This window comes from Dendrobates tinctorius, unplaced genomic scaffold, assembly GCF_039654945.1.
Source record: "Dendrobates tinctorius isolate UK_male_01 unplaced genomic scaffold, ASM3965494v1 ptg000046l, whole genome shotgun sequence".
Lineage (NCBI taxonomy): Eukaryota > Metazoa > Chordata > Amphibia > Anura > Dendrobatidae > Dendrobates > Dendrobates tinctorius.
Genome location: NW_027361714.1, coordinates 78,107,871 through 78,123,074, shown reverse-complemented (window position 1 = coordinate 78,123,074; position 15,204 = coordinate 78,107,871). Strand labels below are relative to the sequence as shown.

The window sequence follows — 15,204 nt, the reverse complement described above, 5'->3', positions numbered from 1 at the left end:
ATCAAAAAAATCGCATTTGCACCAAAATGGTATCATTAAAAACGTCAGCTCGGCGGGCAAAAATTAAGCCCTCATCCAACCCGAGATCACGAAAAATGTAGACGCTACAGGTATCGGAAAATGGCGCAATTATTTTTATTTATTTTTTTAATTTAACAAAGTTTGGAATTTTTTTTCACCACTTAAAAAAGAACTTAGACTTGTTTGGTGTCAATATGAACTCGTAATGACCTGGAGAATCATCATGGCAGGTCAGTTTTAGCATTTAGTGAACCTAGTGAAAAAAACAAACAGAAAACAAGTGTGGGATTTCTCTTTTTTTGCAATTTCACCGCACTTGAAATTTTTTCCCATTTTCTAGTACACAACATGGTAAAACCAATGATGACGTTCAAAAGTACAACTCATCCCACAAAAAACATGGCCATATTGACGGAAAAATGAAAAAGTTATGGCTCTGGGAAGGAGGGGAGCGAAAAATGAAAACGCAAAACCATCCGTGGGATAAGGGGATAATTTGGACTAACCTGGGTCACTGCTTCTTTACCGCACTGTGTGAACACCGCTGCTTTACAGGGTGTAAACTGGATGTGTATTGTAGGTATACTTTGACTGTCTGTGCCGATAATGTGTATGAAGCTCAGTCATGTTATGTCACTAAATATCTGTGATTTCTGTTTACTCTGGTCTCTTTTTGTTACATGTTTTTATAATAATATTTATTGTTTTATTTTAGATATTCAAGAATATTCCAGAATGTGGATCTGTCCAGCAATTTCTATTTCAGGTAATAAAGCGTTTGTTTTTTTTCTTCCGCAGTGAGTGGAATCATTGATCGTGTGAACTCTCCTGACTCTGCATATATCAGCTAGACTTCTCCATTATATCCCTAAATGCCTGGCAATTCATGATTTTCACTCAATGCTCCTGTCGCTTAGGAGAAAGATAAAGAATATGGGAATAAAGCAGCAGAGCCACAGCTTCCTCTCTTGTTCTATCACTAATTGACATGGTCATGGATATAATTAGTCTATGCTTAATAGTGACATCCTTATAAAGCTCTTTGGTCTTGCCCATGTTGTAGAGATTAGAGTCTGACTGATTAATTGAGTCGGTGGACAGGAGTCTTTTATAAAGTTGACTATGTAAGGCAGCTGTTTTTAATGCAGGTAACGAGTTGATTAGGAGCGTCTAACTGGTCTGTAGGAGCCAGAACTCTTAATGGTTGGTAGGGGATCAAATACTTACTTCTCACTGCAAAATGCAAATAAATTTACGGTAGATAATTTATATAATGTGATTTTCTTGATTTTATTTTTGATATTCTATCTCTCAATGTTAAAATTAACCTACCCTTAAAATAGACTGTTCATGTCTTTGTCAGTGGGCAAACTTACAAAATCAGCAAGGGATCCAATACTTATTCCCTCCCTGTATTTTTTACATTCTTTCTTTTACTATTGATGCAGCATAGGCGGCCTCAATAGTAAAAACCTGGTCACACTTGTCAAACACTATGTTTGACGAGTGTGACCAACCTGTCAATCACTTTCCAAGCGATGCGTCAAATCGCTTGGAAAGTGCTTGAATATCGCACGCGAAAATCGCGGCAAAATTGCGAACATAATCGCGGTAAAATTGCGCGGGAAAAACCACGCGATTTCTGGGAAGGAGCCCGGTTTTCAGTGTCCGGATTTAAATGCTACGTGGGCACATAGCCTAAATCTGTGTCTTTTACGCCTAGCCCTTCTTTGATACCTTGGCTTGGTGACATTGCATGGTGATCTGTCTGAGAAACTTATTGCTCTTTACAGCTACAAATGCTGTCACAAATCCACAAATTAGATTTATTTCTTTTAAAGGGAATCTGCCAGAACGATCCATTCTACAAACTGTTTATAGGGTTATGTTGCTCTCCTCCCCAATATGTTACTCCTTGATTTAAAAATAAAATCTGTTTTAATGATAGGCAAAACGAAAAAAGTGGTTTGGTACTGTGTTAGCCAGTAGAAAAAAATATATATAAAGTGCTCTTAGTGAGAGAAACAAAATAGGAATCTTGTGGGTATGAGACCTTTTAATGGCTAACAAATAATAGTAGTAAATGATGTTACAAGGCAAGCTTTCGGGACTGCTTACGTCCCTTCATCAGGCTTATATAACAAAATATTTGAAGAAACCTTATTTATTATATACAGTTTAAAGCACATGCTGGTGTGATACATGGACATTTCAATAGACAATACAATTTCAATAAACAAATACTGAGCTTGAAGAGGGAATACTTAATTAGGTAAGATTACATCAGAGGTGTGAAAGTTCCATGAGATCAAAGGGCTGTTTGGAGGAAATAGCTCAGATATGGTAATGGACCATAAAACCTTCTGACAAATTGAGTCCTGTGTGCATAGAATCAAAGATTGTAATGAATTTGTACTCCCACACTCTCCTGTGTTTCTGTGATTTAAAATTGCCTTTTAAAATGACAACTTTCATATTGTTTATGTTGTGTCTTGGATCACAGAAATGTTTAGCCACAGGTAAATGGGTTTTTTTGCCTGTAATTGTCTGTAATTACTGACAAAAAAACCTGTAAATGTTTACCTGTGGCTAAACATTTCTGTGATATCAGCCTGATGAAGGGACGTAAGCACTCCCGAAAGCTTGCCTTGTAACATCATTTACTACTATTTGTTAGCCATTAAAAGAAATCACACCCACAAGATTCTAATTTTGTTTCTCTCACTGAGAGAACTTAATGATAGGCAAATAATACTTAACCCCTTTGCAATATTTGGCGTACTGGCACATCGTATGTGGGCAGATAAGAAAACAACTTGCATATTTGTATCACCATAATCATATTGTCCTGGAGAATCATATTGACAGGTCTTTTTTGTCATATAATGAATGCTGTAAGAACAAAAAAAAAAAAACTTGCAAAATTGTGCTTTTTTTTATTGCAATTTTTACTGCAGTTGAAATTTTTGTCGCACTTTCCAATACATTACATGATAAAATGAATGGTGCCATTCAAAAGTACAGCTTGTCTTGCTAAAAACAAGCCCTCATGTGGCTATGTTAACAAAAAAAATAAAATAGTTATGGTTACTGACCTACAAAGCCATCAATAACCTGTCTCCAATATATCTCTGAACTAATCTCCCGATATCTTCTCTCAAGTAATCTCCCGTCCTCCCAAGACCTCCTTCTCTCCTCCACACTTATTCGCTCCTCACCTAATCGCCTCCAAGACTTCTCCCGACTATCCCCCATCCTCTGGAATTTCATGCCCCAACATATCCTACTATCAACCACATTCGGATCCTTCAGACGGAACCTGAAAACCCATCTCTTCAAGAAAGCTTACAGCCTGCAATGACCCCGCTGCCTCCTCACCATTACCAGAGTTACCGTCTCACCAACATCGGAGCTGCTGCAACCCCCCCAACCTACTGTTTCCTTCCCCACCATCCTGTAGAATGTTAGCCCGCAAGAGCGGGGTCCTCCCCTCTGTATCAGCCTGTTATTGTTAGTTTTACTGTAACCGATATCTGTAATTTGTATGTAACCCCTTCTCATGTACAGCACCATGGATGCCATATAAATAAATAATAATAATATTGGAAGAAAAGGAGGAAAAGGCTAAAGTACATGAATGAAAATTGCCATGTCAGGAAGGGATTCAAGGACTAATCTTAACCCCTTCCCGACCTTTGACGCCACGTAACATAGTAACATAGTTATTAAGGTTGAAGGAAGACTTTAAGTCCATCTAGTTCAACCCATATCCTATCCTAACTTGCCCTAACATGTTGATCCAGAGCAAGGCAAAAAAACCCATGTGGCAAACAGTAAGCTTCACATTGGGGAAAAAAATTCCTTCCCGACTCCACATACGGCAATCAGACTAGCTCCCTGGATCAACGCAGTATTAAGGAAACTAGTGTATATACCCTGTAATATTATACTTTTCAAGAAAGGCATCCAGTCCCTTCTTAAATTTTAGTAGGGAATCACTCATTACAACATCATATGGCAGAGAGTTCCATAGTCTCACTGCTCTTACAGTAAAGAATCCGCATCTGTGAGTATGCTTAAACCTTCTTTCCTCCAGACGTAGAGGATGCCCCCTTGTCCCTGTCACAGGTCTAAGAGTAAAAAGATCATTAGAAAGGTCTTGGTATTGTCCCCGCATATATTTATACATTGTAATAAGATCACCCCGAAGCCTTCGATTTTCCAAACTAAATAAACTCAAGTGTAATAACCTGTCTTGGTGTTGCAGACCCCCTAGTTCACTAATAACCTTGGTCGCTCTTCTCTGCACCCGCTCCAGTTCAGCTATGTCTTTCTTATACACCGGAGACCAGAACTGTGCACAGTATTCTAAGTGTGGTCGCACTAGTGACTTCTATAGAGGTAAAATTATGTTCTCCTCATGAGCATCTATGCCTCTTTTATTATTTTATTTGCCTTTGCAGCAGCTACCTGAGACTGGCCACTAAATGTGAGTTTGTCATCCACCCATACACCCAGGTCTTTTTCAGTGACAGTTTTGCCCAATGTTTTACAATTAAGCACATAATTATACATCTTGTTCGTTCTACCCAAGTGCATGACCTTACATTTATCCCCATTAAAGCTCATTTGCCATTTATCAGCCCAAGCTTCTAGTTTACATAAGTCCTCCTGTAATATAAAACTGTCCTCCTCTGTATTGATTACCCTGCAGAGTTTCGTGTCATCTGCAAATATTGAAATTCTACTCTCTATGCCCCCTCCAAGGTCATTAATAAATATGTTAAAAAGAAGCTGACCCAAAACTGACCCCTGTGGTACCCCACTGCTAACTGTGACCCAGTCCGAGTGTGCTCCATTATTAACCACCCTTTGTTTCCTATCCCTGAGCCAGCTCTTAACCCACTTACACATATTTTCCCCTATCCCCATTGTTCTCATTTTATGTATCAACCTTTTGTGTGGCACCGTATCAAAAGCTTTTGAAAAGCCCATGTACACCACGTCCACTGCATTCCATTGGTCCAGTCCGGAACTTACAGTACCTCTTCATAAAAGCTTATCAGATTAGTCTGACAGGAATGGTCCCTTGTAAACCCATGTTGATATTGGGTCATGAGGTTATTCTTCTCCAGATGCTCCAGTATAGTATCTCTTAGAAAACCCTCCAGGATTTTACCCACAGTTGAGGTTAAACTTACTGGCCTATAATTTCCAAGTTCAGTTTTTGTCCCCTTTTTGAATATTGGCACCACATTTGCTATAGGCCAGTCCTGTGGTACAGACCCTGTTATTATGGAATCTTTAAAGATTAAAAATAATGGTCAATCTATGACTGTGCTTAATTCCTGCAGTACTCGGGGGTGTATCCCATCCGGGCCCGGGGATTTGTCAATTTTAGTGATTTTTAGACGCCGCCTTACTTCTTGCTGGTTAAGCAGGTGACATTTAATGGAGAATTTTTATCCCTGATCATGTTATCCGTCATGGGATTTTCTTGTGTAAATACTGTTGAAAAAAAGTCATTTAGCATATTGGCTTTTTCCTCATCCTCATCCACCATTTCACCCATTTCACCCATTTTAAGGGGACCAACACTATCATTTTTTAGCTTCTTACTATTTATGTAGTTAAAGAATATTTTGGGATTATTTTTACTTTCTCTGGCAATGAGTCTCTCTGTCTCAATCTTTGCTATTTTGATTTGCTTTATACAGAATTTATTTAATTTTCTGTGTTTATTTAATGCCTCACTACTACCTACTTGCTTTAATTCTCTAAATGCTTTATTTTTGTCACTTACTGCTCCCCTTACATCTCTATTTAACCATAGTGGTCTCCTCCTATTTCTAGCATGTTTATTCCCAGACGGTATATATTGTGCACAGTTCCTATTCAGGATGCTAATAAACGTCTCCCATTTTCTTTGTGTATTTTTATGTCTCAGGATATCGTCCCAGTTAATTGCACCAAGATCATCTCTCATCCGTGGGAAATTTGCCTTCCTGAAGTTTAGTGTCCTTGTAACCCCTCTACTACACATCTTATTAAAGGATACATGAAAACTTATTATTTTGTGATCACTATTACCCAAGTGACCCTCAACCCTTATATTTGATATACGGTCTGGCCTGTTGGTTAATATTAGGTCTAGCAGTGCCCCCTCTTGTTGGGTCCTGAACCAGTTGTGAAAGGTAATTGTCTCTCATAGTTGTCAAAAACCTATTAACTTTGCTGGAACTGCAGGTTTCGGCTCCCCAATGTATTTCAGGGTAGTTGAAGTCCCCCCATATTAATGACTTCTCCTTGAGTCGCCGCTTCATCTATTTGCTTTATGAGGATATTCTCTGTTGCTTCCATTATTTTTGGAGACTTATAACAAACCCCTATCAGTAATTTATTATTTTTCCCCCTCCCCTTATTTCTACCCACAGGGACTCTACATTTTCATTAGATTCATATATATTATCACACAGGATGGGTTTTAATGATGATTTTACATATAAACACACGCCTCCCCCTCGCTTATTTGTACGGTCATTTCTGAACAGACTATAGCCCTGTAAATTAACCGCCCAGTCATGGCTCTCGTCCAGCCATGTCTGATATCCCCACCATGTCATAATTATGTTCCAACAACATTAACTCCAATTCCTCCATTTTGTTGGCGAGGCTTCTGGCATTAGTATACATGCACTTTATGTATCTCTCTGTACCTCTATCTGTACCTCTATTCTTATTTAATGTATTAACTGTTCTAACCCCACCCCCCATGGCACCCCCACCCCCAATTTCATTATTTGTGCCCAGGTCTCTATCTGCACTGTCTTCTCCTCCTATAAAATGAATACCCCCCCTCCCTAGTTTAAACACTCCTCCAACCTTCTAGCCATTTTCTCCCCCAGCACAGCTGCACCCTCCCCATTGAGGTGCAGCCCGTCCCTAGCATAGAACCTGTAGCCAAATGAGAAGTCGGCCCAGTTCTCCAGGAACCCAAACCCCTCCTTCCTACACCAATTCCTGAGCCACTTATTAACCTCCCTAATCTCCCGTTGCCTTTCTGGTGTGGCACGTTGTACAGGAAGTATTTCTGAAAATACCACCTTGGAGGTCCTAGCTTTAAGCTTGCAGCCTAATTCTCTGAAATCATCTTTAAGGACCTTTCACCTACCTCTAACTTTGTCATTTGTGCCAATGTGCACCATGACCGCTGGATCCTCACCAGCCCCTCCCAGTAATCTGTCAACCCGATCAGCGATGTGTCGGACTCGAGCGCCAGGTAGTCAGCACACCGTTCGACGATCCCTGTCTTTGTGACAGATTGCCCTATCTGTTCCCCTAATAATTGAGTCTCCCACTACCAGAACCTGTCTGGCCTGCCCTGCTCTCCTATTTTCCCCCTTACTGGAGCAGACACTTCTCCGGCTTTCAGAGGGCATGCCTTGCTGAAGCAGTGCTACTCCTGAACTAACACGCCCCTCATCTGCCAACTTAGCAAACTTATTGGGGTGTGCCAGATCAGGACTAGCCTCCCTGGTGCTCTTCCCTCTACCCCGCCTTCTAACTGTCACCCAGCTAGCTGCATCATTGTCCTGCAGCTCCAACCTAGCATCCCCCTTATCTATCCCATTGAGTGTCTGCTCAGTGATCAGAAGACTCGTTTCCATATTGTCTATGGGTCTCAGTGTTGCCAGCTGCACATTTAGATCCAGTATCTGGGCTTCCAAATGCACAAAGTGCTCACATCTTGCACAGCAGTATGCACCCTCGACCGGCTGTTCAAGGATTTCATACAGGCGGCAAGACGTGCACTGGATGGCATTGGCAATAGTGGAGCACATCCTAATGGGGATTGCACCAGACAGAAAAGATAAGCAAAAATAAAATAAAAAGTATTAATAAAATATAACAGTAATTCAGTAATACCGCCCTTGGAAACTCTCTGAATCCAAGTCACTGAATCACAAGACACACACTTACCACAGTTCGCACTTACGCTCAGGTCACACTCAGCTCGTTCACACTCGCTCAGGCAGAAGATTTAAAAGGGTTTTTTTTCCCCTTTTACCAGCGCATCACCCTGCTGCTCAATGCACTTCCAAAAGGAGTTGAGCCCCAACCAGCTGCCCCTTATAAACCCTTAATTATGAACTCCCACCCTTAATTAACCCCTTGTGAATATAGTTACACCTCAAGATTTAAATACAATATAGTTAACCCTTAAAAACACAGATAGTAAAATAAGAGATTACCCCTGTAGAGAGAGAGAATAGGGTAAACAAGCCCCCAAGCCCCCCAAACAAATACCTCTTCACTGAATCACAAGTCACACACTTACCACAGTACACACTTACGCTCAGGTCACACTCAGCTCGTTCACACTTGCTCAGGCAGAAGATTTAAGAGTTTTTTTTCCACTTTTAACAGTACACCACCCTGGCTGCTCAATGCACTTCCAAAAAGGTAGGCGTCATGTAAAGTCGTGCCAATCCGACCTGTGACGCCTATGTGGCGTCATGGGGAGATTGCGTTCCTGAGGGTCCAGTGACCAGGGTCACTGAAAGGTCACCCGACCCGCAGGTACAGGAGGACCTGTGCTTGACCCCAGGAGGGGTGGCTTTGCCCCCTGTGGCTACGATCGCTCTGATTGGCTGTTTCGCTTTCAACAGCCAATCAGAGCAATTGTAATATTTCACCAATGAAATTTGGTGAAATATTACAATCCAGCCATGGCCCATGCTGTAATATCATCGGCTATGGCTGGAGACTGCAATCTGACTCCCCCACTGATTGGCGGGAGCAATGGTCCCCCGCCACCGACTGACGGGGGCAATTTGCCGCTGCATCAGTATTTGCTCCCCCTCCCCTGCCCTCCACTCCCCCCACCTTCCGATCCTCCTTTCCCCGGTACCACCTGAGTCCCGGTGTCCCTCCTGAATATTCCATGGGCGCCGCCATCTTCCAAAATGGCAGGCGCATGCGCAGTGCGCCCGCCGAATCCGCCGGCCGGCAGATTCATTCCAGTTACATTTTGATCACTGATAAACCCTATCATAGTGATCAAAATAAAAAAAAAGTAAATAAACCCCCCGTTATCACCCCTATAGGTAGGGAAAAAAATAAAATAAAGAAAATCTTTATTTTTATTTTTCCGTTAGGGATAGAATTAGGGTTACGGTTGGAATTAGGGTTGGAATTAGGGTTAGAATTAGGGTTGGAATTAGGGTTTGGATTAGGTTTTGGGTTGGAATTAGGGTTGAGTTGGGATTAGGGTTAGGGTTAGGCTTGTGGTTAGGGTTATGGTTGAGATTAGGGTTAGGGGTGCATTAGGGTTGTGGTTAGGGGTGTGTTGGGGTTAGGGTTTAATTAGAATTGAGGGGTTTCCCCTATTTAGGCACATCAGGGGGTCTCCAAACGCAACATGGCGCCACCATTGATTCAAGGCAATTTTGTGTTCAAAAAGTCAGTGCTCCCTCCCTTCCGAGCCCCGACATGTGCCCAAACAGTGATTTACCTCAACATATGGGGTATCAGCGTACTCAGGAAAAATTGCACAACAACTTTGGGGGTCTAATTTCTCCTGTTACCCTTGGGAAAATAAAAAATTGGGGGTAAAAATTTTATTTTGTGAAAAATGATTTTTTATTTTCACGGCCCTGCCGTCCCGCCATGCGCTAGTATAGACTATTCTTGCTATGTGTGAATGGTGACGGATGCATGATTCTGGTGACTGACTCATTTGAAACCCCTTCCATCTGATAATACGCATGTGGATAGGGAATTAGTTTAGCAGTCAGCGCCAGTCAGTGGCAAGCCTTAAGCCACTGTGCTCACCGCACCGCTACGCTAGCGTCCGACATCGCGCTTGCTTTCTGGCTTTGTCGTCGAGCGGCAGTGTCCTACGCCGCGCTGCAGTTGCAGCCCTCCTTGGCTTCCGCAGAAGCGACGCCGCACACACAGTAGGTCTAGAGGGACGCAGCTCCTCTGTCTTGGGTCCTGCTCCTGTGACCAGATACTGTGTGTGCATCTACCTGAAGCCTGTGTCACTAACCGGTTCAGCGCTTGTATGTTTTTTGTTGCGGCACCTCTGTGTGTGAACAGAGGCAGCTCTGCGCACTCCAGGTGAAGTTTAACCCGTGTGCATCATACCGCTATATTGCTTGTCTGCCACCACTTAGCAGCAGTTATACCACCTACTGCACGGTGGACCCCGAGCGGCGAACGCACTTTATTATTTTATTTTGTGCGTTCCACCGTTCCTAACAGCTCCCCACACATCTAGATAATTTCCTTGGTGGGTCTAGTTTCAAAAATGGGGTCACTTGTGGGGTCACTCCAATGTTTAGGCACACAGGGGCTCTCCATATGCGACATGGTGTCCGCTAACGATTGGAGCTAATTCTCCATTCAAAAAGTCAAATGGCGCTCCTTCCTTTCTGAGTCCTACCGTGCACCCCAACAGAGGTCCCCCCCCCACATATGGAGTTTCAACGTACTCAGGACAAATTGGACAACAACTTTTGGGGTCCACTTTCTCCTTTTACCCTTGGGAAAAAATTGTTGCGGAAAGATCATTTTTGTGACTAAAAAGTTAAATGTTCATTTTTTCCTTCCATGTTGCTTCTGCTGCTGTGAAACACCTGAAGGGTTAATAAACTTTTTGAATGTGGTTTTGATCAGCTTGAGGGGTGCAGTTTTTAGAATGGTGTCACTTTTGGGTATTTTCTGCCATATAGACCCCTCAAAGTGACTTCAAATGTGAGGTGGTCCCTAAAAAAATGGTTTTGTAAATTTTGTTGTAAAAATGAGAAATTGCTGGTCAAATTTTAACCCTTATAACTTCCTAACAAAAAAAAAAAATTTGTTTCCAAAATTGTGCTGATGTAAAGTAGACATGTGAGAAATGTTATTTATTAACTATTTTGTGTCACATAACTCTCTGGTTTAACCCCTTACCTACAATTGACGTAATATTCCGTCCATGTGACCATGGACCTAATTACCATGGACGGAATATTACGTCATCGCGATCAGCGGCGCCCACGTGGTGAGCGCCGCTGATCGCGGCCGAGTGTCAGCTAATTATCATAGCTGACACCCGGCACAATGTGTCAGGGGCGGTCACGGACCGCCCCCGACACGTTAACCCCTTGCACACCGCGATCAAACGCGATCGCGGTGTACCGGGGGTTAAAGGGAAGCATCGACAGGGAGGGGGCTCCCTCCGTGCTTCCCTGAGCCCCCCACGGCAGCGCAATGTGCAGCGCTGCTGCGGGGGGCTCTTTCCCTACAGGCCCCCGGATCCAAGATGGCGACGGGGGCCTGCAGGGAGCTGACTTCCTCACTGCCTGCAAAGCGCAGGCATGAGGAAGTCTGCAGCAGTGCCTGTGACAGATCGCTGATCTGTCACAGTGATCTGTGATGTGACAGATCAGCGATCTGTCACAGGACAGTGATGTCCCACCTGGGACAAGGTAATAAAGTAAAAAAAAAAAAAAAAAAAAAGTGTTAAAAATAATTTAAAAAAAATCGCTAAATAAATCAGTAAAAAAAAAAAAATATTCCCCAATAAATCCATTTTTTCAAAAAAAAAAAAAAAACAAAAACAATAAAAGTACACATATTTGGTATCGCCGCGTCCGTAATGACCTGCCCTATAAAACTGTCCCATTAGTTAACCCCTTTAGCGAACCCCTTAAAAAATAAAAATAAAAAACGAAGCAAAAAATAATGATTTATTATCATACCACCGAACAAAAAGTGCAATAACGCGCGATCAAAAAGACGCATATAAATATGCATGGTACCGCTGAAAACGTCATCTTGTCCCGCAAAAAACGATCCACCACACAGCATCATCCGCAAAAAAATAAAAAAGTTATAGCTCGCAGAATAAAGCGATACAAAAATAATTATTTTTTATATAAAATAGTTTTCATTGCAAAAAACCGACAAAACATAAAAAAACGACCTAAATGAGGTATCGCTGTAACCGTACTGACCCGAAGAATAAAACCGCTTTATCAATTTTACCGCACGCGGAACGGTGTAAACGCACCTCCCCAAAAGAAATTCATGAAACGCTGGTTTTTGTTCATTCTGCGTCCCAAAAATCGGAATAAAAAGCGATCAAAAAATGTCACGTGCCCGAAAATGGTACCAATAAAAACGTCAACTCGTCCCGCAAAAAATAAGACCTCACATGACTCGGTGGGTCAAAATACGGAAAAATTATAGCTCACAATATGTGGTGATGCAAAAACTATTTTTACAATAAAAAGCGTCTTTTAGTTAGGGAAAAATAATAAAACTAAAAGAAAATGTATTTATTTCCATTTTCCCGCTAGGGTTAGGGTTAGGGTAGGGTTAGGGCTAGGGTTAGGGTTAGGGCTAGGGTTAGGGCTAGGGTTAGGGCTAGGGTTAGGGTTAGGGCTAGGGTTAGGGCTAGGGCTCAGATTAGGGTTAGGGGTGTGTTGAGGTTCGGGTTGGAGTTATAATTGGGGGTTTCCACTGTTTGGGCACATCAGGTGCTCTCCAAAGGCAACATGGCGTCTGATCTCAATTCCAGCCAATTCTGCGTTGAAAAAGTCAAATGGTGCTCCTTCCCTTTCAAGCTCTGCCATGTGCCCAAACAGTGTTTTACCCCCACATGTAGGGTATCAGCCTACTCAGGACAAATTACAAAACAACTTTTGGGGTCCAATTTCTCCTGTTACCCTTAGGAAAATAAAAAATTGGGGGCAAAAATATAATTTTGCGGAAAAAAATGTTTTTTTTATTTTCACGTCCAGGCGTTATAAACTTCTGTGAAGCACTTGGGGGTTCAAAGTGCTCTCCACACATCTAGATAAGCTCGGTGGGGGGTCTAGTTTCCAAAATGGGGTCACTTGTGGGGAGTTTCAATAGTTTAGGTACATTAGGGGCTCTCCAAACGCATATGACACCCGCATACCAATCCATCAAAGTCTGCATTCCAAAACGTCACTACTTCCCTTCCGAGCCCCGACGTGTGCCCATACAGTAGTTTTCTCCCACATATGAGGTATCAGCATACTCAGGACAAATTGGACAACAACTTTTGGGGTCCAATTTCTCCTGTTACCCTTGGGAAAATAAAATAATGGGGACTAAAAGATGATGTTTGTTGAAAAAATACGATATTTTTATTTTCACGCCCGGTCGTTATAAACTTCTGTGAAGCACTGGGGGGTTCAAAGTGCTCACCACACATCTAGATAAGTTCATTAGGGGGTCTAGTTTCCAAAATGGGGTCACTTGTGGGGGGTTTCCACTATTTAGGTACATCAGGGGCTCTCCAAACGCAACATGACACCCGCAGACCATTCCATCAAAGTCTGCATTCCAAAACGTCACTACTTCCCTTCCGAGCCCCGACGTGTGCCCATACAGTAGTTTTCTCCCACATATGAGGTATCAGTGTACTCAGGACAAATTGGACAACAACTTTTGGGGTCCAATTTCTCCTGTTACCCTTGGGAAAATAAAAAAATGGGGACTAAAAGATCATGTTTGTGGAAAAAATACGATTTTTTTATTTTCACGCCCGGACGTTATAAACTTCAGTGAAGCACTGGGGGGTTCAAAGTGCTCACCACACATCTAGATAAGTTCCTTGGGGGGTCTAGTTTCCAAAATGGTGTCATTTGTGGGGGGTTTCTACTGTTTTGGTACATCAGGGGCTTTCCTAACGCGACATGGTGTCCGATCTCAATTCCAGCCAAAAACGTCAAATGGCGCTGCTTCCCTTCCGAGCTCTGCCATACGCCCAAATAGTGGTTTACCCCCACATGTGGGGTATCAGCGTACTCAGGATAAATTGCACAATATCTTTTAGGGTCCTGTTACTTTTGGAAAAATAAGAATTGAGGGTGAAAAGATCATTTTTGTGGAAAAAATATGATTTTTTAATTGTACTGCTGTACGTTATAAACTTCTGTGAAGCCCTTGGGGGTTCAAAGTTCTCACCACACATCTAGATAAGTTCCTTGGGGGGTCTAGATTCCAAAATGGTGTCATTTGTGGGGGGTTTCCACTGTTTTGGTACATCAGGGGTTTTCCAATCGCGACATGGTGTCCGATCTCAATTCTAGCCAAAAACGTCAAATGGCGCTGCTTCCCTTCCGAGCTTTGCTATGCGCCCAAATAGTCATTTACACCCACATATGGGGTATCAGCGTACTCAGGACAAATTGCACAATAACTTTTAGGGTCCTGTTACCCTTGGAAAAATAAAAATTGGGGGTGAAAAGATCATTTTTGTGGAAAAAATATGATTTTTTTAATTGTACCGCTGTACGTTATAAACTTCTGTGAAGCCCTTGTGGGTTCAAAGTTCTCACCACATATCTAGATAAGTTCCTTGGGGGGTCTAGTTTCCAAAATGGGGTCACTTGGGGGGGTTTCCACTGTTTAGGTACATCAGGGGCTCGCCAAACGTGACATGGCGTCCGATCTGAATTCCAGCCAATTTTGCATTGAAAAAGTCAAACGGCGCTCCTTCCATTCTGAGCTCTGCCATGCGCCGAAACAGTGGTTCCCCCCACATATCAGGTATCAGCGTACTCAGGACAAATTGCACAATAAGTCTTGCAGTCCAATTTCTCATGTTACCCTTGGTAAAATAAAGAAAATTGAACCTGAAGTATTTTTTTTGTGAAAAAAAGTTAAATGTTCATTTTTTTTTTAATATTCAAAAAATTCCTGTGACGCACCTAAAGGGTTAATAAACTTCTTGAATGTGGTTTTAAGCACCTTAAGGGGTGCAGTTTTTAGAATGGTGTCACTTTTGGGTATTTTCTATCATATAGACCCCTCAAAGTGGCTTCAAATGTGAAGTGGTCCCTAAAAATAAAATGGTGTTGCAAAAATGAGAAATCGCTGGTCAATTTTTAACCCTTATAACTTCCTAACAAAAAAAAATTTTGGTTCCAAAACTGTGCTGATGTAAAGTAAACATGTGGGAAATGTTATGTATTAAGTTTTTTGTGTGCCGTATCGCTGTGATTTAAGGGCATAAAAATTCAAAGTTGGAAAATTGCGAAATTTTCGCCAAATTTCCGTTTTTTTCACAAATAAACGCAAGTTATTTGAATGCAATTTTACCACTAACATGAAGTACAATATGTCACGAGAAAACAATGTCAGAATCACCGGGATCCATAG

General features: G+C 42.0%; 1 protein-coding gene across 2 annotated transcripts in view; it reads left to right on the top strand.

Moving 5' to 3' along the window:
- FIG4 (FIG4 phosphoinositide 5-phosphatase) overlaps positions 1–15,204 on the top strand; it is a 744,221-nt gene that overhangs the window by 235,786 nt on the left and 493,231 nt on the right. For both annotated transcript variants that reach the window (XM_073576032.1, XM_073576033.1), the window contains exon 6: positions 737–787. In XM_073576032.1, the coding sequence (XP_073432133.1) occupies positions 737–787 (51 nt within the window). The remainder of the gene's footprint in view (positions 1–736; positions 788–15,204) is intronic.